Genomic DNA, 17950 nt, shown 5'->3' on the forward strand with positions numbered 1-17950 from the left:
TTTTCTTTGGACAATAAAATGTCAGTTGGTCTAGTCATGGTCTGATGCTAATTACTTTGTTTTTATTTTAAGGAATTTGTTTGAATTTCCTTCCAATTCCACCTTTGTCTGTGTAGAAAATAAATAGGGCTTGGTGTTTGTGTGTGTGTGCATTTTGTTTAGTTATTGCCATTTCTGTATTTGTTTGCCAGTTCTGTCCTCTGTAAATTCAATTCAACTAATATTTATTAAACACCATAAAGTGTCAGAAGTATTCAAATGATGGCTAATTCAGCTCATGCCCTTTTTCTGTGGCAGCAAAATCTCTTGCCCTCAAATGACTATGGAGCTGAGCTTCATATTAGCTTTAATGGTCACCCCTCTTCACAGTCATTTTTCCAGTGTGTCCAAGCTGTAGTTCAGCTATTGTGCTATTCTGGTAGTTTCCATTCACTTTTTTTGAAATTAAATTTATTGGGGTGACATTGGTTAATAAAATTATATAGGTTTCATGTGTACAGTTCAATAATAAATTGTCTGTATATTGCATTGTGTGTTCACCACCCAAAGGTCACCATATATCTGACCCCCTTTACCCTTGTCTACCTCCCTCCTCTCTCCTTTCCAACTGGTAACCACTAAACTATTGTTCATGTCTATGAGTTTTTTCGGTTTTATATCCTATATATGAGTGAAATTGTATGGTATGTGCCTTTCTCTGTCTGACTTATTTCATTTAGCATAATACCCTCTACGTCCACCCATGTTGTTGCAAATGATAAGATTTCATTTTTTTTATTACTAAATACTATATATATATACACATGTATACATGTATATGTATATATATGTATATGTATACATATACTTATATAGCACATCTTTATTCATCTCTCAATAAATGAATTGATTTTTTTGTTGTTAAAATCTTAGGTGAATTGCTGATGTATAACATAAATAAAAGTGGACTTACTTTTGTCAGAGAGGAGTGGGCAGTACAACAAAGCATGAGTCAAGCCCCATGAACCACCTCTTAGCTCAATCTTCACTTCACCTGCCTAGAGGGGCCCTGTGGAAATCATAGGGCTTTAGGGAACACATTATAAAACTCAAAAAATTTAATAAGCATATAATTTCCTCTGGCTCCAACATTCTACAATTCTTCTACTGACTTGGAGTTGTTGCATGAGAATAATATGAGAGGTCTTAAGGATGTAACATTATGCAATAGGCATGGGTGGTGGGTTGGGGTGGAGAACCACACAACCATTTTATAATTCTGAATGAATGTACTACATATAGATTATTTTATTTTTCTCTACAGACATTTTACTATAAATTAGTGTCAGATGTGTTTGAACAGGAACATTTCTCTCAGCCACTTTCTATAACAAACTGTTGAGTTTTCTACTTGTAACTGTATAATCACAAAATTTTATAAACTGAGTTAATTTACTGAATAAGTCTGTTATTTTGATACCATAGTTGCTTTTGAAGTTCACTGAAATTATTTGATAACTAAAGCCTAAGAAATGGGGCTTTTTGACTTACCAATGGCGAACTATTTTGCCAGTATTTAGTGAATAATCTACTTATTTAGCTGATAGGAGAATAAAAATCTGTTAATATCACTGTAGACATGAAATAAGAGTATTTAAGTTTATTCAGAGTGATGTCAAAACTTTGAGAAGAGTTTCAAAACAATTGATATCCTATTACTCTAACTTTCCTTTCTACTTCATTCCCCTCCATGTGTTAAATATTAATGAAGATGAATGAATAATGCATTCAATTAGTTATGAACAAAAGCAATTGATCCTATGTGTGGTTGGCCTCCTAAACCAGGACTCTTAAAACACATTCCTGTTTTTCTGAGTTGGAGTGCATCATCTGTTTGCACTGACTGTGTTTTCTGTTAAAGAGAGAGGGGAGTGAGCTTCTGAGGCAGATCTAATTTTTGAATCCTCTGGTAATGAGGGCATGTGGCGAACTCCTGGCACTGCTGACTACATTAGCCTTCCAGTTATCAACCAAACTGGCATGTCCTCCTGGCAAGGAAGGAAGAAAGCCCTCAAAGCAGAAACATTTGTTCAGCAACTCTTAATTGATCATTTTTGTACTTGCTACAAAGTGGAAGTTGCAGTGACAGATTTCAAGGGACCTGGGCAATTCAATCAGAGAGAGTGAAGAGGGAGGCTTAATGAAGGAGAAATGGCTATTTGTGTAAAGTCCAGATAGTCTACTTTATCTAGGAATGAAGTATGCAGTGGGAAACCTGTCTTCAAGATGTTCAATAGCGAACTCTTAGATCTGTAGGCTGATAATTGATAAATTAATGATAGCACAGAGTAGAAATGTATGGAAACTTGAAAATCAAAGAGAGTATATTATACAAATTAGAAATAAATACTATTAAATATAATAGATAATAGTAATATGAGGTTTTGACTAAATGAAAAGTATCATTTAAAAATATAATCTTGGCAAATGTTTACATGCATGTTTGAGTATGCAGCTTGTACTGGTACTAATTTAATGCCACATTGCTACCTCATTTATAGAGTATGTGTGTAAGAAATAATATAATTACTAAGTTGTGGATTTTGAGGCAGTGTGATCCAGGATTTGGAAACTAGGAATGGGATTAAGAAGAATGAGACATTATGCCGAAATATCATTGAAATGCATGGATCCTATATCATGTGCAGCTTTAATTAACATAGAGTAAATCTAAGGTACCCTTTAAAAAGGAAAACAAGTTGTAAACTGAAAAGATTTGGTGAAGCACAGTCATATGTTCTCAAGAACTGACCAATCCTGATTCTGTACTTACAGTCTCATGTGATTGTCAATTTGGAATGTTCTATTCGACTCATGTACAATCTAATAGCTCTTCATCTCACCTGTAGGTACTATCTGCAATATGTAAGTCAGTACTTAATAGAATGCTTTGATGCACTACTCTGAGAATGAAAAAAATATTTGGGAAAATAAACTGTGTTCCATCTTTTAGTTCATACAGCATAACTATAGTCTGTATTTTTATTATTGTTTTTCAGCCCCTCTGACTGATAAGCCACCCAAGCTTTTGTATCCTATGGAAAGTAAACTGACAATTCAGGAGACCCAGCTGGGTAAGTAATCTCTTAATTCTAGTCAATATGCTTTTTGCAATAGGATCTGACAGTTAATAAGCCTAGATTGTAACCTGATGTAACACTCTGAGCTAAGCCCGTGTGTATTTATGGGGAGCCAGATTAGAAAGTACCACAAACTTGTCCCATTCCATTCCCCATGGGAAATGCATTAAAGCTAAGCTGGACATAGGGATGCAAAAACTCATGTGTCATTTAGAAAATTGCTGAGAAATGAGATGGGCTGAAGGATTTTTTGGTGGTATTATATTGTAATTTAAAAAGTCTTGAATTGTTTTTTAAAACAGGCAATATGGAACTATTTGACTTATAATATCCATTAATATGTTAAAATACAATTTTTAAAATTAGGGGAAAGCATACAGATTCATAAAGATAAGTGTTAGCATTACAGTTAAAATCATTTTTATCTAATCAAATCTAATGGACATTATGCAAGTGAAGTTACAGATAATATATCAATAAAATGTGAGCAAGTAGCTTTTGGTTAAAAGACTAACAGGTTTGGGACATAAAAACATGGACAGAATATAATTTAGGACAAATCAGAATTCTAACATTCTTATAGAGTTAAGTCAGAATTTCTGAGTGTAGCATCTATACTCAGTTATACCAAATTATGAAAAATTTCCCGTTAATTATAAGTATAGCAATTTAATTATATTCTTTTTATTTTTATTTGAAATACAATATGCATGTGTATATCATAAACTTTAGCAGAAAAATGTTTTTAGTGTTATGTTTAGTATTATCAAAAAGTATAAATCTAACCATATATTCTTGTTTATTAAAGAGTTTTCTCTTACATTGCCTACTTGAGAGTAGAAATGCATTCACCATATACGATTAAAAAAGAATTGGTAGCCTGTCCCTTAAGTTACCCGTGTTATTATTGTTCTTGGAATGAGAATTCGGAATAAAATTGTAAATCATCTTCAAATGAAGATAACAGATATAATAATCTTTACTAATAACATATCCAAACTTATAGTGCAAAAAGATATGATGATGGTTTTAGAACCTGTAAAATGATTGTAGTCAATAGACTTCTAACATTGCAAATATTTATATTTATTAACTTTGAGGAAAGAACGTATGTGGGGTTTATACAAGTCAGGGTATCAATGTGCTTCTTTGATGGTAAACCCAAGACTTTGAATTAATGGCATATATATATGTAAGAAGTATCATCCTAATTGTTATTTTGAGAAAGAAGACTATAGCAGCATTAAAGCAATATTGAATATGAATCAAATAGATACATTAAAATTGTATTATACTTTTCACTCATGCTATGGTATATCGAGCTATATTAGATTTGATTACAACTCTCTAAATGTATTTTGAAATATAAATTCTTGTAAGTGGCCATGCTCACACATACCTTTCAATAATTCCTAGAAAGATGTATTTCTAAGGAGTTATACAAAACTGTAAAATGTTGGACCAAGGAGTGGTTTATTGGTGCCAGTTATCAATAATGAACATAGTGAAATGAAATTAATGGTATCCCTTTACTTGACAATATAATTAAAAGAATTTTCTGATTAATGGCTGCCCATTGGGTTTCCTTATATTGTCCCTGAAATTAGAATAAATCAGATTGTTCTTAACCACCTGCTAAAATGTTTCACAAAATGAAATAGTCTGTAAAGCTTTCCTTTTAAAAATTTACTTTTTCTTGCACAAAAATTGTAAAGACTGATCTAGTTTATTTCGAATATGAAAAGTTCTTATGCAAATTGTAAGGTTTGACTGTATATTCATTTAAAGAAAGATGGGCATGTATGTTATCAAAATGCTCCAGGAAATATTCTCTTTTATTGTCACTGCCAAAAGGAATGTGAGCTCTCTTTAAACACCAAGTAAACTAGAGACATCAACCTGGGATTTGGATTCTTTTAAACAACTTTTGTTTTATTTTTTGTTTCCAGTTCTCAGTATATATGACAAATCATTTAACCTCAATCCTTTAATTTTTGAGTAACAGTTGATTTGAAATAACTACCTTGCTAGTGTTGTTACTGCAATAGTATTGGAGTAAGTGAACAGCTGATCACAAAGGATAAGTGAAAATAGGAAATAATATTGAAGACCAAAAAGAAAAAAGACACTAGATGCCTAAAATATATTTGTTTTCACCAATATGTACTTTTATCTTTTACTTCTTTGGAAATTTAATTTTTGCTCTTTCCACATTTGAAAAAGATTTCAATTTCAACAGGCTCAAAATGTGATATTATATCCTAAGAAAAGGGGACTGAGTGAAGAATCATGGGGTGAGAGTAAGGAAGGTGGCCAGGACCAGTGACAGGGAACCTGTAAGTGATGCCTTGTCTTATGAGAAGGTGAGACTTTCCAACAGAATTTTATTGGCCAAGAGTTCAAGGGTCTGACTCAACCTATCCTAAATTGAGGGTTGACCTCAGAAGATAATAAAACTACTATATGAATAACATTATAAAACAATTATCAGAAATTACACAAAGCCGAATTGGTACATGTCTGATGATCTAACTTGAACATCCTGGCTAAGTTACACACATATCCACCTGACTTTCATAACTATAAATCCATCCATTCTCCAGTTTTGTCTCTAAATATGTAAAACTCCTTAATAATGGCTTAGATAAAATCATAAAGTGCATTGATTTGTCTTCACCACCAAATTCTCCTTTCTCTGCCATTTACTGGCCATACCTACCTTTCACTTTCTACATCCCTAGTGTCCTCCTTTTCTTCCAATTCCTTCATATTCTCAAAACTGAAAAGATTCTGATAGTGATCATTTAAATTGTTCCAGTGCAGAAAGTGAAGGCACAGAAAAACAAAGTACTTAGGGTAAAATAAAATAGTAACTAAATTCAAATAAAATATATGAATTGGTAGGTTTGAATTTCAGTTAATATGTGGTCACAAAATAGCATTTCCATTTTAAACAATATCTGTGTATTACTTCTAAATGTGAAAAAAAGAAATTTGTTCTTTTAAAATAACTTTCAGGCATCAGCGAATAAATGGACAGCACTTTCTTTGGCAAAAGGCCCAGAAATCACACTATACAATTCTGAAGTTTTATCTAGGAGATGAGCCTGACTTAGTCCTTTCAGGAAGCTGTAGTTAAAGGAATCACAAGACAGACACCATTGTCCTTCTGAGTTTGAGCCCCGAGACGATCAGTCAGAAACGTGGCCTTCTTGTTATGGCCAGGAGCCCATTTTCAGAACCTTTGAGAACAGAGGATGTTATATTCATCATTATTAGACTTTTAAAGAGTAGAAATCTACCCCACCCTTGACCTAGTGAGACACCTATTATTTTACAACTTAGAATTTACTATACATTATCATTACTCATCTAGATTTGGATGTCACTTTATTGAGCTTTTGGTTTGTGCTTTAAAAAATAATTATACAGATTAATGGTAGAAATTTGGGGGAAGTAGAGAAAAGAATCTAGTTTCTTACACTTTACATTGTAAAAACATTCTGCTCCTATGAAATATTCTCAGAAAACACCCTTTTAATGACTACATGATATCTATGTGAATGTCCTATATAATTTCATATATATTGCTGGAAATTTTGATTTTTCCAAACTCCATCATCATAAATAATGACACAATGATCTTTACCTATACATTTCCTCCTGATTTTATGATTATTTTAACATGGCAGATTCCTAAAAGGAAAAATACTTGGTAAAAAGAAATAATTTTGATTCTTGCTACATATTTTCAGAATCCTTATAGAGAAGTTGTAGAACTCTCTATACTCAGAAATATGTAATGAGTATAATCACTTTTAATCTCTGATAAAATAAAAATAATATATTTTTGTAACATAGAGCTCTTGAAGGAAAATTCACTTTCCTTCAATATCAGGATCACTTCTTTTCCCCCTACCTTCTTACCTATTTCTTTCTCTCTTTACTCATTGAGTACAAGTGGCCTCTCTTTTTTAGGGTTATCCACATTTGGAGAGTTTCAAATAAATCTAGTCCATTTAGGTAAATGTCTATGGTTGATGAAATATAGAAACCTAATTGAATGTCTAGTGTCTATTTTTTTTCTCTTGCTTATTTTAATGCTCAACTGAGAACTTCCTCTGGATTCTGTTTCTTAATAAAGTACACATTAATTTTGTGATGTACTCTGGGCACGGGGAATGTTGATAAATACTAATTGATAAGGTATACCTGCAACAAAGATCGCACGTCTCCAAATTTTCTGCAAGAGAAAATAATGAAATTGAAGAAGCTTCCCAGCAGTGCTCTTATTTTTCTTTAACATTTACTTTTGTTTGTTAAGTTTATTAAAAAGCAAACACTTATTTACCTGAGCAAGTAACAAGGATTCACCAGATGTTAACGTGTAAAGGAAAGTGGTTGATGACGTTATCGAAACCTCAAAGTTTTAAACATCTGTCCTGGTAAAGGAACACACATACATGTAATTTCATCCAATTTAACTAATTAAAATAATTTAGCTACTTAAAATAAAATGTTACTCTAGGACTTAACTAGCACATCTTCCCCCATCACACCATATTATCATTTGCAGAATTTTAAATTTCAAGTAGACTAAGGGAAAAATATTCATGTATTATATAATAGATCTTGATTGATATTTTTGTAGGAAAACCCTTTGTCATGCAAATTATATGTTTAACTTACTGTGTTGCTAAAATAATTACCTATCGAAACACTCCAATGTGTTATATGTTCTGGAACCATGTATATAAATTTATTGTTCATGCAATGTGTTTTATGACAAATATGCTAGTTGAGTTTTTAATCCAAGGAGACCTTATAGGGAATTATTTTATGGAGTAAAAAATCGTGCTCTAACATTTGCTATCTAGGTCTATATTTTCATAGCTGTTATTTTCTTGAAACAAAACATACCTTTTCTATATGGTGACTACCCTATCTTACTAAAATTAAGTAGCCTCTGTTTCCTTTTTTGGGTAGGGAATTACTTAATATCAATATTCTAGAAACAAAACAATCCAGATGTTGAATTTGATACTTAATTCTGAAAGTGCCATACAGTACTGCAGATGAGAAAAAAATACTTTGTTGCTGAGGTGTGCAAGTGATGCAGATATTACCTTCCTTTCCAGAGGTAGGGAAGTCGGCATTGACTGGGTTTTATCCATTCACAATTACTCTTCTGGTTGTCATGAATAAATGTAATGCTGTTGACTTTGGTTTACTGCACCATAGGGAATGTACGAGACATATTTTTACTGATTAACTCGTATTAAAAAAAAAACATAAAACTTCCCTTTTATTCTGGATACAAAAATTTGTGTACAAAGTCCAAGTTTTAGATGAAAAATGATGTACTTGTTGCCCACTTAAGAAAGACATGCAGATCACCATAGTTCTACTGCCTGAAATAAAGCTTTTAGACATAAATTAGAGCTTCTGGACAAATGGACATCATAATTAAATCATGTAAAGGCAAATTCAGACTGCTATTATAATTATTTAAACTGATAGTGTTCAGTTCTACTCAATCTAAATTTATTGTTTCATGATAAATGAAAGTAATAACTCTTGACAGCTGTTGTCTGATTTTGAAACCAAAAGCACATTAAAAATTGAGATTCTAACCTGAAGAGGAATGTTTTCCATATTAGTATTTAGTGAATATTTCATATCCTTAAACAAATGATAAATCAATAAATGGAAACCATATTAGTATTCTTAGATCATTTTATGATGTAACTTATATGAATCTCAGATTCTCAAAAATCAAAGTCATTCTTTAGCACTGGAGAGGAGAATAGATTGGGGGAAAATGCATATTCATTTTAAAAATTGCTATCTAAGCAGAAGTCAGACTTCCTTAAGTGTTAAATGTTCAAGGCCTAACTAGGACAGGCTCAAAACCCAAAGAAAGATGCAAGTGGAGGTTAGAACAGCTACTATGGGCCACTGATATCTGAAAGTTCTGAAGCCAGTTAAAGTTCTTGTTAAAATGCATTAAAACTGTAATAGAAGCAATGTGAGCCAGCTTGCCCTTACCTTAGAAAGGGCCAGAAAGGAGGAAAGGTGAGAAGAAAGAAAAGTTCCAGAAAAGTTTGTTGTCATAAAACCAGTGTGGAAAGTCCATTGAAATTTTCAACTCCTGGTCTAGTTCTGGCCTAGTTTGCTGGTCACTGACATGAATCATGCACATTGCTCTTTTGCCACAGCACTAAGAATACTATTTTATTTGTTGCTGGCCAGTTAAGAAACTAGATATGTGTAACTATTCACAATTCTAGATTTAGGAACTTTAGGAAATGGAGGGACTTTGGTAGTTATCAAGTCAAATCCTTCTCCTTAACTGATGAGAAAAAAGTGACTGCATGTTTTTATATCACAAAATTTACAAAAATGAACTTATCATTATTATTATTATTATTATTATTATTATTATTTAATTATTTTGGTTACAATGAAGAGGCAGCATATGGCAGTGGTTCCAAGTTCAGGTCATTCTATCAGACAGATAGATGACAATGCGGCTCTGCCACTTACTATTTAGATAACTTTGAACAAACTGTCCTCATTTTACTAATCAATAAAAAAGGCACCATGGTAATACCTACTTCTATGTAGTTATTGTGGGTATACAATGAGATAATACATGTGAAGATTAGTGCACTGCTTAGTATATATTAAATAGCGAATACATCCTTGCTGCTAGTAGTTGAGATATTTTAATGCAATACATAGGATGCTATATATAAAAGGTTCCTGAAATAAATTTTGAATGCCAATGATTGATCATGCTCATATACTTGCTAGAGTATCATTCTATGGTAGCAGACATGGGCTTCATTACAGGACGGATAATATTTTAATAAATTAATTCCCATCTCCCCTCTTAGAACATTATATATATATATATATATATATATATATATATATATATATATATACACACACACACACACAATACTACCACACACACACACACACACACACACGTTTAAATTTTTCTACTTAAATGACTTTATCTTAAAGAAATTATTGATTTTTAGATTACTTAATTCTTCCACAAGTCTATCCAAATGCAAACAGTAAGTACATAGTGATAATAGAAGAAAACGATTCCCATCCTTAAAAAATGATGATCATGTAATGGGCATTATGCCACCCGAATTCGTAAATGACCATCAATAATAGTGAAAAAAATGTTTTTCTAAACCAAAGAAATTCAGACATAATATTTCTTAAGACAAGGAACATGAGAATAATTTTACAAAACAAAGCATCAAACCATTATGCCTATCAAATTCCTCCTGAAGGTTTTGGTGATAGTCATATTCATTTTATAGAAAAATACTGCTTTTCCTTTGACAAGCACTGTTATCACGAAGATTTCTGAATCTTAATGATCGAAGTTTACTAGCATAGAAAAATGCGTGAGTATCCTACGTTAATGAGAACTCCTTCTGAATTTGCAAAGTAAATGCCAGTTTATCAGAAATAAACCTATCAAAGGACATTATGGTGTAGAATATTGAAAGAGGTTTCAGAATAAGAGTAAGTACCACATGACTGATGTTCATGAAAATAGAAACTATAAAAGGACCCACATTGTTTAAAATTTGAATATAGTTATTCATCTATAAATTTCTTCTTGAATTTTGGCCAAATAACTGAGCATTTCTAAATTATATGCAGACTCTATGAAAAATAACTTGTGCTTGAATACGATTATGAAAATAGGATACCGGTATTTTATGTTTTAATATTAAAACACTTAGTATTCCAGGAATATCTTGCTCTACCAACTTAGGCTATTCATATAGATTTGTGGGTATGTGTAATCACAATTTCAGAGAAGTATTTCCTTCATTTTTGATTGATCTTTAGTTAGTAGTGGCTTAACATGTCAGTTTTAAGAGGCTCCATCCCCCAGTCTCTCTAAAGCAGCTAATGATAAATGAAAGATTTATATGCACAAGGGAAACATGCTATTTAAAGAAACTCTGTGGTGAATAATTTTATATAAGAATCATTTTGTAATTGAATAATCACCCTTATAACTTTTCTCTGTGGTAGTGTAGATTTTTATATTTTCATAAGATGAGGTTCATTGATATGAAACTGCAACTGGTATTTCTAACTAATCCAGATAAAAGATCATCCATCTATCACTTCACATGACTTCCCCTTGTCTGTCAGTGGAAGCTGATGTCCCCATTGTGGCTTTTTTCCTCCTCTGAGGAAATATTAAATTTTATTCACTAGCTTCAGAATTAACAGTATTTCATTTTAATCTAATTCTTTGAAAATTGATGTGGTAGGGTAGAATATTTGAGTAACTAAAATATCTCATGTTCAAAACAGTTTATTTTCACAAGGGACACACTCTGAAAACCAAGCTACTACCTAATCAGCCTTTGTTTTGTTGAAATGTATCCTAATACAATGACTGCCCATGGTGTCTTTTGTTTTTCATAGCTATAACTGTGATGAGAGTTCTTTTATTTTTAATTTTATTTTATTAGTTTCAAGTATACAGTACAGTGGTTAAACATTTATATAATTTATAAAATGATCCCTCTGATTGCTCATTCTCTCCTTTGGCTCTCTACCTAGCCATTACATTAATGCTAACTGCATGCCCTATGCTGTGCTCCCCATCCCCATGACCATCTATCAACTACTAATTTGTACTTCTTTAATCCTTCATCCCATTCTCCCAGTCCCCCACTTCCCCCACCCCTGGCCATCACCAGATTGTCCTCTATATTCATGAGTCAGTTTTTGATTAGTTTGGATTTTTTTGTTCTTGAGATTCCACATATAAGTGAAATCACATGGTATTTATCTTTCTCTGACTTATTTCACTCAGCATAATAACCTCTAGGTCCATCCATGTTTTTGCGAATGGTAGGATTTCATTTTTTTTTTTAGTGTATGAGTAATATTCCATTGTATATATGAAGCGTAACATCTTTATCTAATCATCTGTTGATGGGCATTTAGATTGCTTCCATATCTTGGATTTTATAAATTGTGCTGTTGTGAACATAGGAGTGCATATATGTTTATGATTTATTGTTTTGATTTTGCTTGTATAAATACCCAGAAGTGCAATTGCTGGGTCAAAAGGTATATTCATTTTTAATTTTTTGAGAAACCTCCAGACTGTTTTCCATAGTGGCTGTACCAATTTGCAATTCCACCAACGATGTATGAGGGTTCCCTTTTTTCCACATCCTCACCAACACTTGTTCTTTGATTTATTGATGATAGCCATTATGACAGGTTTGAGGTGATATCTCATTGTGGTTTTAATTTGCATTTCTCTGATGATTAGTGACCTTGAGCATCTTTCCATGTGTCTATTGGCCATCTGTATTTCCTCTGGAAAAATATCTGTTCAGGTCTTCTGCCCATTTTTAAATTGAATTGTTTGGGGTTTTTTTTGTTGTTGAGTCATATGAGTTCTTTATATATTTTGCAATATTAACTTCTTATCAGATGTATTGTTAGCAAATATCTTCTCCCAATCAGTCAGTTGTCTTTTTGTTTTGTTGATGGTTTCCTTTGCTGTAGAAAAATGTTTTAGTTTGATGTAGTCCCATTTGTTTATTTTTTCTTTTGTTTTTCTTACCTGAGGAGATATATCCAAAAAGAAATTCCTGTTAGCAATATCAGAGAGTTTACCGCCTATGTTTTCTTCTAGAAGCTTTATGGTTTTGAGTCTTACACGTAAGTCTTTAATCCATTCTTGTTTACGGTATAATGGTCGTACAGTTTCTTTGTTTTAATGCATGTATCTGTCCAATTTTCCCAACACCATTTATTGAAGGGACTGTCTTTACTCCATTGTATATTCTTGCCTCCTTTGTCATATATTAAGTGAGCGTATAGGTGTGGATTTATTTCTGGGCTCTCTATTCTGTTCCATTGATCAATGTATTTTTTTTTTATGCCAGTACCATGCTGTTTTGATTACTATAGGCTAGTAGTATAGTTTGATATCAGGTAGTGTGATACCTTCAACTTTGATCTTCTTTCTCAAGATTACCATGGCTATTCAGGGTCTTTTATGGTTCCATATAAATCTTAGGGTTATTTGTTCTAGCTCTCTGAAAAATGTCACTAGTATTTTGATAGGGATTGCATTGAATCTATGAGTTGCTTTGGGTAGTATGGACATTTTAATGATGTTGATTCTTCCTACGCATGAGCACAGTATGTGCTTCCATTTATTTGTATCTTCTTCAATTTATTTTTTCAATGATCTCATTTCCAAGTTTTAAGGGAGCTTTTCGTATTTTGATTTTTCTGGAATTTATATGGCTGTTTTCATTACATCATTCTGCCAACCACTTTTTTTCTAAATGTAGTCATATGTATTTAACAATATCTTCTTTTTTAATATGAAAATACATAAAATGAAATTGATTTGCTACTTTATTAATGCCTAAACATTCACATTTTAAAATGTGCCTGATTATATGTTCCAAAACTTGCCAGATAAGCCCATTGAGGGAGTATCCAGAAGGTTTTAAAACCTGAGCCTCTTTTCTATTTACCACATACAAGCCAGTTACTTTCTCAGAAATACCAAGAATTTTTGTTAAATTTTGTAGTTAAAATTTGTAGAATCTAATTATAGCATATATCATTCAATTGAATAATAAAACAGACAAGAAAAAAGCTTGATAAAGAGTTTGCTACTAAAATTCTGCTGTATGGAAATAAGTCTTGGGCCAATGATCTGGTCAGAAGATACCTCCCGCTTCCACTTCTGGTACACAATGGGCATGAGAGGAAGTCATTCCATCTCCCCTCCCACTTCCCCTCAGTGGTCTTCTTAAACTTACATGCAAGGTTGCAGGCTCTCTCACTCTCAGAGAGTTTTTGTTTGTAGTTTAACAAAAGCAGGGCACCCACCTCAGATTTGCCTGCTGAAGAATTGTGTTTATAGAAATTTGGCAGCTCTTTGAGTAGAAAAGGAACAAAGGAAAGTGCATGGCTCTTCAGGAAAAATTAAGTCGAATATTCCTGTCACATCAAGCCATCAATAGAAATAGCATCCTTACAATATGATGAGTTCTAGGAAAATGTGAGATTATTACCACAAATATTCAGTAAGAGGCCATTATGTCAAAAAGCTTAGGGAAAGTTCAATAAAAGCGTTTTTGTTTCCTTGAAAGCAAAATGTTAGTGTTTTCAATGAACATATATTCCTGATTTGATAATGTCAGTTATGTTGGCTACTTTAAGACTTTTAATTCATTGATTAAAATTTTAATGCTTTCTGAATAATGTAACTAATTTTGGCTGAAAGCACTTGGAGGGCAATTAGACTATTATTTATGTACTCCACTTATTATCTATAGCCTGTTTATAAGTAGTATGAATATTTGCTTTAGAATTATATGTCACATATTATATCTATAAAAGCATTTATACAAAGATTTTTCCTTAGATATAAATGTAATTTGTAATGATTATTTTTTGGAAAAAAAAAAAAGCCTTTCTCTATTTTCCATGAATAATTTATTTTCACTTCAACGCTGTATATTAGGATTTGTTACTCATTAGAGAATGGAAGTAACATTTTTATACAGTGGGAGATAAATAAAATTAATGAATCTTATATTAGATGAATACACAAGCTATTTGCTTCAGGTGAAGTTAAGCATCATAGAGAACATCAATTATTATTATGAAAGAAATATTAAATCAAGAGAGAATTCTACGGTTGACAGAATCTAGGGAAGACAGGTCTTTATTTTCTTTCAGTCACTATTTGTGTGCATGAAATAAAAAAGAATTGAGGTAAAATAGAGAATTGAGTAGATAAACAATTTAGAGGGAAAATAATGAATAAAAGTTTATTTTTGACTCAAATAGATGGCTATTTCAAGCAAAAGTTAATTTGAGTAAATTTTTTGGAACAACTTCCTATGCCTAGACAACTTATACTTGAAGAATCACAGGCTCTGATATTTCCTTATCAGAGCTCTAATCACAAGTGACAAAGTACTTAAAAGATAGGAGTGGTGCTGCCCTCAAGGATGACTGGAACAATGTTAGAATGTCCTCTGTTCTTCTCTACTTCTCTCTACATGTTATCACTTTTTTTCATTTTCATTTTTTAACTAAAGTTGACAGGTAGAGCATGACATGGGGCTGGGGGACCAGATAGAGGGAGGATGGTGTTTTGCTCAGTTCTTTTAACACAGAGAAAAAGTAGAATTTGGAACTCTAGCTGGAATTGGAGATTCCCTGAGGAGGAATCCTGATTGGCCTAGCTTAGTAAACAGATCTAAATTTTGAACAGATTGCTATGGCCTCAGAAGTGAGACGTGTTGACTCAGCAGCTGTTGTATGCTATTTATCTCCTATTGTGAGGGAGGTTATATGTTTATGTGAGTACATAAATGTGTATGCGTGGGGATGAGACTTGTACCAGATGGAGGTGGGAAAGAAGCAATAGTTATTACAGAGGCTATGTTTTCATATTCCGTATTGATTTTCTTAAAAGTCCTTGGTCAATCCACATCTTACTAATTTAGCTGTCATTTTTATTATGTCTCCTTGTTATCTGTGGGGGCAGAATTAGCCAGCCTGATGCCTTTGACTCCAGTCTCTGTCAGACTGAAAACACTTCCTTGCCTCTCTTCTCAAGCAGTACTGACAGCTCCTCTGTATCTGAAGTGTATACTTCTCAGCTTCACCTGCATTCATATCACCACTATCTCTATATGTTATCTCTCAACTTTGAACCTAATGTCAGCTGCAAACCAAATGTCAGATTCTCAGCTGATAAAGACATTTTCAAGTAAAAGGTATGTTCCTAAAACAATAGAACAGGGTTATAAAGTCAAGTTTGTCTTATATAAATGAGTAAAGTAAGGCCAGGTGTAATGCAGTAAAGCCTTGGGGACCATGGTGAACTGGGAAACACAGGTCCTGCTTAAAGGAATTCAGATTAATTTAAAATACCATATAAGCCAAATAAAACATGTCTGGTGCATGGTTTTAGTTTAATGGCCTCACTTTCTGGTCCCTGGATTAACAGATTCAGTGTTCATACCAGCAAATATAGCTGCATTGTGGAGCCACCTTAAAAATCATGCAGGTTTACAGTAGGATATGGATTCAGAAAGGCCATTATGGAATATGAATGTGTTCCATCATGTTATAGGTTGGAACACATTTGTACAGACTGATTTGTAACATGTTAGGAACAACTAAAATAATAAGGTCTACCATCGGAGAATCAAGGAGTTTAGAGCAACATAATTAATTATGAAAGGAGAATCATCGCATCAGGTGATGCAAAAATTATGGAGGTAGAATCAAACAGACAAATTTTCTTCAGCAATCTGGCCGCACAGAGAAGAATTATGCCTATTTTGTTATCACAGATTTGCTAAGTTAACAAAAGTATAAATATCTGTTAACTATCCCAGCAGATATTTTTTACTTACTCCTCTCTACAAATTTTCCCTGGATATATCTTTGTTCCTAAGGCCCCATACTTGAGAATGGGCATAACCTAATTTATTTGCAAAGATGAGCCAAGAAAAGAATGGACTATCGGATCTATGATTATCCTTGACTTATTAATTAGAGCCTACCTGTAGTGGCTTTCATGAGTTTAATATAACTATAATTCCTCCATGTAACCATCAGAGTCAAGAGTTGGGGCAACAGAAAGTAAAAATCCTATAATGCGCATTAGAAATTTTAGAAAAACACCAAAAATTAAAACAGAGTCTGTTCGTGAGACTCTGTTTATTTTGATAAGAAAATTATCTTTGTAATTTGGAATAATGCTAAATTTGCTGCTTAAAAATATTATATTTGCCTGTTGCCTCTAAGGTAAAGGCCAGTCCCTTTACTATCTCACCCCATTTTGTCTTCATAGCTTCATTTATCCTCCTACTAAGCTCACACCATGGGCCAAATACTCTTGATCATACCTTGGACTTTCATGACTCTATCCTTTGTACATGTGATACCTGCCATCTAGGATTCCCTCTCATGCCTCTATACCTTGTATCTAGTCAAATTTTAAGACACGCTTCACTGTCACTTGTATGAAGCCTTTCCTGACTCCACTCCTACTAGGCAGAGTTAAATAACACTTCTCAAGTGCTAGCGAATCTCTTTTTTATACCTTTTTAAAAGCATTTCTCTCATCATTTGGTATACATATCCTTGTGTGTCAAATTTTCCTCACTTTGCTTGGAATTCTTAAAGAATGGACAACAGTGCTTTCATTTTCCCATCCCTAATATTTAGGTCAATAGCTGAAACACAAAAAATATGTGAATGAAAAAATTGTGTAGCATTCACTCAGCTTTAATATTCACAAATAAAAACCAGCATTTATAACTCACCCACTTCAGTAGCTCTGTACTACAGAGTAACAGAATAAACCACACTAAAACTGTTGATTTTGATTTGACTGCTTGGTATGATTGAAGACCCTCCTTCATGGATGAAGGAGACAGGTAAAAAGGGTCCCAGGAGGCTGGCTGAGCTATGAAGATCTAACCTAGAAATCTGGCAATAAATCCAATTCATGTCAGCTGGCTTTTGAAGGTGAAAAGTGCAGTATGTTGAGTTTGAAGAAATACACAGTTTAAAAGAAAGTTAACATATCACAGTTCAGCTAGGAAACTGGTTAAGGTTAGAGAGCTACCTGGCATCTTGGGTTTAGATCAGATCTCTAAAGTTTAGTCAGGTAGACTCCACAATCTTAGGGGCCCAGAATGAGAAATGATTTCGCTAGTTACAGAGAGAAAGAGAGAGAGAGAGAGAAAGAAGAAGAAGAA

At 33.0% G+C, this 17950-nt stretch overlaps 1 protein-coding gene across 2 annotated transcripts in view; it reads left to right on the forward strand.

The window, feature by feature from the left end:
• The window catches only part of IL1RAPL1 (interleukin 1 receptor accessory protein like 1), a 1227390-nt gene that overhangs the window by 958302 nt on the left and 251138 nt on the right, over positions 1–17950 (forward strand). For both annotated transcript variants that reach the window (XM_039857239.1, XM_039857240.1), the window contains one exon: positions 3039–3113. In XM_039857239.1, the coding sequence (XP_039713173.1) occupies positions 3039–3113 (75 nt within the window). The remainder of the gene's footprint in view (positions 1–3038; positions 3114–17950) is intronic.

This window comes from Pteropus medius, unplaced genomic scaffold (genome assembly GCF_902729225.1).
Source record: "Pteropus medius unplaced genomic scaffold, Ma_sr-lr_union100, whole genome shotgun sequence".
Taxonomy (NCBI): domain Eukaryota; kingdom Metazoa; phylum Chordata; class Mammalia; order Chiroptera; family Pteropodidae; genus Pteropus; species Pteropus medius.